At 33.9% G+C, this 9019-nt stretch overlaps 1 protein-coding gene across 1 annotated transcript; it reads left to right on the plus strand.

The window, feature by feature from the left end:
• Positions 1 to 342: 342 nt before the first annotated feature.
• On the plus strand, positions 343 to 5973 carry LOC11438066 (cellulose synthase A catalytic subunit 4 [UDP-forming]). Its single transcript, XM_003594834.4, has 12 exons — positions 343 to 502; positions 652 to 853; positions 1131 to 1249; positions 1363 to 1417; positions 1518 to 1668; positions 1778 to 2390; positions 2803 to 2940; positions 3078 to 3203; positions 3312 to 3524; positions 3613 to 4128; positions 4279 to 4629; positions 5145 to 5973. The coding sequence occupies exons 1-12, from the start codon at positions 434 to 436 to the stop codon at positions 5724 to 5726; spliced, it is 3135 nt and encodes a 1044-aa protein (XP_003594882.2). The 5' UTR covers positions 343 to 433; the 3' UTR covers positions 5727 to 5973.
• The last annotated feature ends 3046 nt before the right edge of the window (positions 5974 to 9019 follow it).

Genomic DNA, 9019 nt, shown 5'->3' on the forward strand with positions numbered 1-9019 from the left:
AGAAACCAGGTCTTCAATTTTTCTACTTATTTATAATAAAAAAATTCTAATTATTATGATCTATAAAAATTAAATGCTAGAACGTGACATTATAACCAGCATAATTATGTAAAAAAATGATACAAAACACGTATCTTATTGATCATGTATGAAGAAGAACTAGAAAAAGACACAACCACCTTTAAGTCCAAGCAATGTTAATAATAAATAAAGAAAAGCCTTTCACAACAAACAATCACCCTTTCCCTTAACGTCTCTTAGACTCAAACCTATGACCCTCCAACTCACAGTTTGGTACACACTAATCTTCCATCTACAACTATGATTTTGATGTTTTACTCTCAACCTACCATTTCTTATATAACTCTTTTCTTCTACACTCTTCCTTCTAACTCCTATTTTCTTTTTAACTATCTTTGGCTTCTTGCCATCCATGGCCACAAACACCATGGCTGGCTTGATCACTGGCTCTAATTCTCATTTCTCACATGACTCTGATGAGGTATTTACCTTTTCCTTCTTTCATTTTGGTTTGGACAGTTTAAAGCAGTTGAACCATGATGAGAATGTCTTGTCGGTTCCATTTCAAGTTTGTTTTATAAAGCATTGGTCTTACATGTATTGTATGCTATATTTTTGTTGTTTTTGCAGCATAAGCCTCCTCCTGCCAATAAATCTTCATCGAAGATATGTCGAGTTTGTGGCGATGAGATTGGATATAAGGAAAATGGAGAGCTTTTTGTGGCTTGTCATGTGTGTGCATTTCCTGTTTGTAAGCCTTGTTATGAGTATGAGAGGAGTGAAGGGAATCAATGTTGCCCTCAATGCAACAGTCGCTATAAGCGCCATAAAGGTTAGCCTTTAGTGAAACTTTTTGTTATCGTAGTAGTAACTTTAATTTATATGCGTAGAAAAGTTTTACACATACATTCAATCAGATCTTACTATTCAGATATACCATAATGTTATTTTCTAAAATACTTGCACTAGTAAATAGTGAAATGTGATTGGATATAGAAAACGTATTTGTTGAAGTAACTATGTCGCGCAGTTTTTAATCTCAGCCATCCAATCTGATTCAGTATTTAAAACTGATTTTGATAATGATGATGATGATGACTTCTCTGCAGGTTGTCCAAGAGTGGTTGGAGATGAAGATGAGAACCTTGATGGAGATGATTTTGAAGATGAGTTTCCGGTTAAGAATCATCATGATGATCTAGACCAGAACCGCGATGTTAATCATGTGGTAATTTCTTTTAATGATATGAAAGAATACTCATGAATGTGAAATTAACTTTTAAAAAATTAACAGAAATGATTGAATATGAATAATTAAAAAGATTATATGATTATTTACAGGAAAGTGTGGACTACAATCAACAAAAATTGCATACTTTTTCTTCAGCAGGAAGCGGTAAGAACCTTGTTTAATTTTGGAAACACTATTATGTACACAAATTGCTAATTATCCATTATACAAAATATTAATCATATTGTTCTCTACTGTTTTCTAGTTACTGGCAAGGATTTGGAAGGGGAGAAAGAATTTTACAGCAATGAAGAATGGCAAGAAAGAGTTGAAAAATGGAAAGTAAGGCAAGAAAAGAGAGGTTTGCTAAACAAAGAGGATGGTAAAGAAGACCAAGGTGAAGAAGATGAGTATCTGTAAGTTATCACTTCTAATATACTCTTTATTGTAAATAATGTACAAAGTTGTAGGCACAAAGTGTTTAAAGTTTCACTGATTTTGTTTATTTTTACCTTATTATTACAGTATGGCTGAAGCAAGACAACCATTATGGCGCAAAGTTCCAATACCATCAAGCTTGATAAATCCATACCGAATAGTAATTATCATGAGACTTGTAATCCTAGCATTCTTCTTCCGTTTCCGTATCTTAACACCAGCATATGATGCATACCCTTTATGGCTCATATCAGTAATATGTGAAATATGGTTTGCATTATCATGGATACTTGATCAGTTTCCAAAATGGTTACCAATCACACGTGAAACATATTTAGACCGTTTATCTATAAGATTTGAACGTGAAGGCGAACCAAACCAGCTTTCACCTGTTGATGTTTTTGTTAGTTCTGTTGATCCTTTGAAAGAACCACCTATTATAACAGCAAACACTGTTCTTTCCATACTTTCTGTTGACTACCCTGTTGAGAAAGTCACATGCTATGTATCAGATGATGGTGCTTCTATGCTTTTGTTTGATTGTTTGGCTGAAACTTCTGAGTTTGCTAGAAGGTGGGTTCCTTTTTGTAAAAAGTATAGTATTGAACCAAGGGCACCTGAGTATTACTTTAATGAGAAGATTGATTACTTGAAAGATAAGGTTGAGCCTACTTTTGTCAAGGAAAGAAGGTCTATGAAGGTAATTTTTAAAGATATGGTTTGTTTTTCTTATATTCGGTTTTGTTTGGATAAATAACTTAATTAAGTGTTTATAGCATAAGCTCGTATTTTATAAGTGTTTATGTATAAGTTTTTTCTATAACAGAAGATAAATTAAAGTCAAAATGTTTTCATAAGCTGAAGATAGAGTATGAACATGTCATAAGTAGTTTCATGTGTTTATATCAGTAGATTCAGATAAGTCGACCGATCAGGCCTATGCTATAAGATGTTTTTATAAACTATCTGGGAGAGTTTATGTAAACTAGTTGAAAAAACTTATGTATATGTTATAAATTGTTTCCATAAACTCTTTGAAAGAGTCTCGCAAATGTTTATGCTAGCATTTATGAGAGACTTGCATTAATTCTTGTGTGTTTGTTGCATGGCAGAGAGAATATGAAGAATTTAAAGTGAAAATTAACGCTTTGGTGGCAAAGGCTCTGAAGAAACCTGAGGAGGGCTGGGTTATGCAAGATGGAACTCCATGGCCTGGTAACAACACTCGTGATCATCCAGGGATGATTCAGGTTTGGATATTTCATCCTCTAACTTGTTCTTGTTTTATGTACTTTTCATTATGCTTAAGAAAATAACTTGTGATATGCTTATATATAATTTAGGTGAAGTTTATCAACTGATATGGCTCATGGACTTGGCTTTGCAGGTATACTTAGGAAGTGCTGGTGCACTAGACGTGGAAGGCAAGGAACTGCCAAAACTCGTGTATATTTCCCGTGAAAAACGTCCCGGTTATCCACATCACAAGAAAGCCGGTGCCATGAACGCTTTGGTAAGTTCAGAAACATGGTATTCAATTGTTTAGTTCTGGTAGGACTAGGATATCAGAAAACTGTTTATAACTCTAGATATTGTTGTTTTTGTTGTCTATCCTCAAAAGGTTCGAGTTTCTGCTGTGCTTACAAATGCACCATTCATGTTGAATCTCGATTGTGATCATTACATCAACAATAGCAAGGCTCTAAGAGAGGCCATGTGCTTCCTTATGGATCCTCAACTAGGGAAGAAACTCTGCTATGTCCAATTTCCTCAAAGATTTGATGGTATTGATCGTCACGATAGATATGCTAATCGCAACACTGTTTTCTTTGATGTAAGTATCATTCTCCTTAACTGCAACTCAACAAATTGATGCAAATTGCAGTTAAAAAAATGACCCTGAAATGTTGCTTTTATCATAGATCAATATGAAAGGGCTTGATGGTATTCAAGGTCCAGTGTATGTCGGTACCGGAACTGTGTTCAACAGACAAGCATTGTATGGATATGATCCACCAGTTTCCGAGAAAAGGCCAAAGATGACATGTGATTGTTGGCCTAAATGGTGTTGCTTTTGTTGTGGTTCAAGGAAAACCAAATCAAAAAAGAAGTCAGGAACAAATGGAAGAAGTCTCTTTAGTAGATTGTACAAGAAGAAGAAAATGGGAGGAAAAGATTATGTTAGAAAAGGTTCTGGTTCCATGTTTGATCTCGAAGAGATTGAAGAAGGACTTGAAGGGTATGAGGAGCTAGAGAAATCATCACTTATGTCACAGAAAAGTTTCGAGAAGCGATTCGGTCAGTCACCAGTTTTCATTGCTTCAACTTTGATGGAAAATGGAGGACTTCCTGAAGGCACAAATACTCAATCATTGGTCAAGGAAGCTATTCATAACATAAGTTGTGGGTATGAAGAAAAGACAGATTGGGGAAAAGAGGTAAAAAATAAAAAATAAACTCATTAACCTTAGCACAATGAAGAAATCTTTTAATTTTCTTGAACCTTTACTTGCAGATGAAACTAGGTTTTTTGCTCTAACAATTACTATACTTATGAATCATTCTGACAAATATGTTTTCCATTACAGATTGGATGGATTTATGGCTCAGTCACAGAAGATATTTTGACTGGATTTAAGATGCACTGCAGAGGATGGAAATCAGTATATTGCATGCCAAAGAGGCCTGCTTTCAAGGGGTCTGCACCTATCAATCTGTCAGATAGGTTGCACCAAGTTCTGAGATGGGCTCTTGGTTCTGTTGAGATTTTCCTTAGTCGCCATTGTCCGTTGTGGTATGGTTATGGAGGAAAACTAAAGTATCTTGAGAGGTTGGCTTATACTAACACCATTGTTTATCCATTCACTTCAATCCCTTTGCTTGCATACTGCACAATTCCGGCTGTGTGTCTCCTCACTGGAAAGTTCATCATTCCCACTGTAAGTTCATATCTATCAATTTCTTGTAATCACTTAGATTCATAATCACTTAGAAGAAAATTTGACACATAACACGCCCTATCTGGACTAACATCTTAATTAAGCGTTGATAGCATAAACGCTTATCGTACAAGTGTCTATGTATAAGTTATTTCTATAACAAAAGATGAAATAAAGTCTCGTAGACTATCCTGAAGAGCTTAATAAGTTGTTTTCACAAACAATTTCACAAGTTCTAATGCTAGTAGATAGAATCGAACAAGCCAATCAAAATAGACCTTTAGAGTATTAAAAAATGTCTATGGCCGCAATCTAGGTCGCAGTATCAACGTTTATGATGTATCAGCAACCGCATCGTAACCTCAATTGAGGTTGCTCTAACTGCATTTTAATTGTGTTCTTTGTAATATCAAGGATCATAACACGATCATGACCGCAATTCAATACCTGAGAGTATTGATGCTATTATATATATGTCTTCTAAATGTAAGTTGCTGTTTTTATTTGCTGTGCAGCTGACCAACCTTGCTAGTGTTTGGTTTATGGCACTATTTATCTCCATCATTTTGACCGGTGTACTCGAGCTTCGATGGAGTGGAGTTGCCATCGAAGACTGGTGGAGAAACGAGCAATTCTGGGTTATTGGAGGTGTATCAGCACATCTTTTTGCAGTGTTTCAAGGTCTCCTCAAAGTTCTTGCAGGAGTAGACACAAACTTTACTGTCACGGCAAAAGCTGCAGATGATGCTGAATTCGGAGAGTTATATCTCTTCAAATGGACAACACTTCTCATTCCACCAACCACTCTTATAATCTTGAACATTGTTGGTGTTGTTGCTGGTGTCTCAGATGCTATTAACAGTGGTAGTGGTTCATGGGGACCTTTATTTGGGAAGCTATTCTTTGCATTTTGGGTCATTGTTCATTTATATCCTTTCCTTAAAGGTCTCATGGGAAAACAAAACAGGACTCCTACCATTGTGGTGCTTTGGTCAATCCTTTTGGCATCAATTTTCTCATTGATTTGGGTTAGGATTGATCCTTTCTTGCCTAAGCAAACTGGTCCTATTCTCAAACAATGTGGTGTAGAATGCTGAGAAGTTGTGAAAGGAGGCATGTTAATGTGTTGTTTTGAATTTATTTGTGCATGTTTTCATTGTCTCATTGCTTTATTGAGTCTTTGTATTTCAAAGAAGAGTTACCTTGTATTTGTATATAGGATTAAAGGATAAATTTGAGTCTTATATTGTAAACTGTTGTTAATTTTTGGGAAAACATATTCAGAGTTTTGGCTCAGCTTGATCATTGTTCATTCATCTAATTGAACTTGATTCTTGATAGTAATGCTCAACGTTGCTAACTTGATGTTTTGTATTAACTTTAATTTGCGATGTGAATGTTTCCAAGTTGCATGGTTAAGTGGCACGTGCATGTCGAATAAGTGATCAATTTTTTCAATGATTAAGTAGAGAAATTAGGTAGAAAAAGGTTGTGTTTAGTTTGTATCTCTATGATAATTCCTCTAGTCCTGATGGATTGGAAGTCCGAATAACCGAAATCTTTTGAGCAAAAGAATGCAACAGAACTCAGTTGCTCCATTACTAAATGAGGTAAACACTTTCGTTATTTTTATCATTCTGGGAGGTTTGTCATTTTATTGTCGAGTTTCATTTTGCGTGTACATTGCTAGAGGACAAACAACAATTCAAGTGTGGGGTTGTGATGACAGTTAGTCATATAGTGTTTTTAGCATTAACTAGAAGTCATTTTAGTTAGTTTTCAATATGTCTTAGTTGAGGTTTGTAAATCAATCAATGGATGAGCATGGAAGAGCATTATGTGTTCAATTTTGTGGTCGTACTATACTTTTTTCAAGATTTATCAAATGATTTATTGGAGTATAGTCACCACGGATGTTTTGGTCAGGAGAAATGGGACAAGAGGATGTTTTGGTGAGGAGAAATTGGACAAGAGATGAAAAAAGTTGAATGATCATCTACTGGTACATATATGATGCGTGTTATAAGTTGTGCGTCGTGCAACTTGGAGAGAGTTTGAAGGTGTTCAGTCACTGCCTCATGCACAATGCAGACAAGGATATGTGCAGTGTGCATAGATTGTTCCGAATATATTGGAAATGTTCGTCTATAAATAAAAAAAAGTCTTGCATCGTTGGAAAAACACTCTCCGACGATCAAAACACAACCAAATCGCAATTTGAAAGGCTAGGAGCGACCATAAACATCCAAGAGACGAGCATTTATCATACGGTGATCCTTTATTCATGTATTTCTATACATATGTAATAGTTTATATGTTTAGTTATCATGAGTTGCTAGTTTTCTAGGTTATGTTATGTAGATGACCTTCTCTATAGCTACTTGAACCATGTAATATGTTGAGTACTTTTGAATGCAATTGATTTAATTTATTGTATTCAATTAATGTTTGTTATTAATGTTTTATATGTATTTACAAATGTTCAAAAACTAATCTAGGTCTTAAATGACAATTAACCCTAATTTTTAAGACTTAGACCTGATGTTAATCGTTCAATCTATAATACGTTTAAACATATTATATTACCTTCTTAGTGACGAGAGTTAATCATTCTTAGGAGACTCTCTAATTGAAATAACAATCATGCGACTTAGGGAAAGACTTAGAAATTTCAATGAACAAATTATATGCCAAAAATATAATTACACAAAAATACTGAAGTGTGCCAAAAATATAAACAGTGTATTCAGTGGCGGAGCCACATACAAACGAGGGGATGCAGGATTTTCAAAATTTGCACATGCTGCATGTATTTTATTTCTATTTGAACGTCCTAATTTTTTTATATTGCATCTAGTCAAAAGATTTTGCACCTATAGCCCATATGAATGATACGGCCCAATTTAATTACTTGTGTTTGATACTTCCTTTTTTAGTTTTTCCTATCACACTTGCTTACATGCTTTTGATCCATTTCTTTTATATATATATTTTAAAGGATATATTTCTTTTTAGGCAAATTCTATGGTACACCCAATATTTTGAGTGTACCGGTGCACCAAAGCATTAAATTAATAAGTAAATTAATTGTTTTTTGAAGAAAAAATAATTATTTTCTATCATTTGCAATTATAATAATTAAATCTTATTTACCAAAAGCGTCGATGAAATAAAATTTATATTTTTTGAATTTTTATGGCTCATAATGAAGAATATTGATTATTATTTTTATGAGAAAATGATAAAAATTTAATAAAATTCTTATAAAGAATGAAACGTTGTTTTATCAGTATCAGTACACCTCAATTTGTGAAGTGTACCGTAGAAAATTCCCTTCTTTTTATTCTATTTTCTTAATAATTCAAATCTTGTTGAAGTAAAATTGAGGTACTTTGGGGATCGAACACAATTCCTACAAGTCATTTGAGAAGTCTTTACCACTAAACCAATTATGTTCTTGTGTTAAGATTTTGCAAACATAATATTACTTAATATTTCATATTTTTTTCATAACTTAATCTTTGTGCAATTGCAGGTAGCTCGTTAAATATTTGGTGTTATGGCGCCATCTCATGTTCCTCGTACTTCTCGTGAAATCTCTTGGTAGCATGTTGATGTTTGCTAACCTAGGAAAAGCAGGTTTTGGATGTTTGGTTAGGAATCATGATGGATCTTTTTAGTTTGCCTTCTATGGTAGTCTGGGAATTTCAAAATGCTTCATGTTGAAATTAAAGCACTTACGCTAACTTCTGATGAAATTCGAGATTGATGAAAGATTGACATGTTAGTTTGTGTCACACTCACTATGAAGGGAACTACTTTGTTGATATTCTAACCAAATTGGAAGCTAATGGTCTTGATCCTTTCGTTATTTGTTCTAGGAGTGTCTTTTATAAGGAACTCGACTGCTCATATTTTTCCTTTTCTTTTTTGCTCGTGTAACCAAAAGAAAACACACACGTAAAGACATGTAGCAAGGAGTGTGTAGATCCGAGAACAAACTCAAGTCCCATAGGTCCTTACAGTCAAACCACTATATTGTATTCCTTCCGTCTCGTAATAGATGACCTATTTGAAAATGTACAATTTTAATTTAACTTACTTTGACCATATTTTTATACTAATATACAAAGATAAATAATATCATATAAGATGTCGTTAGATTCGTCTCGATGAGTATTTTCAAAATATCAAATTTTCATAATTTTTTATAATATATTACTCAAGATATTTAAACTCAAAATTATGCATTTTCATGTGTAATATGGTCATCTGTGTCATGTATTATGGGACGGAGGGAGTACTAATTAAAGCGATCAAAAGTATTCGAGTTTTATTTATTTCAACAATATTTGATATATTTTATAGACCTATAAGACCTTCAAAAAAT

Source organism: Medicago truncatula, chromosome 2 (assembly GCF_003473485.1).
Source record: "Medicago truncatula cultivar Jemalong A17 chromosome 2, MtrunA17r5.0-ANR, whole genome shotgun sequence".
NCBI lineage: Eukaryota > Viridiplantae > Streptophyta > Magnoliopsida > Fabales > Fabaceae > Medicago > Medicago truncatula.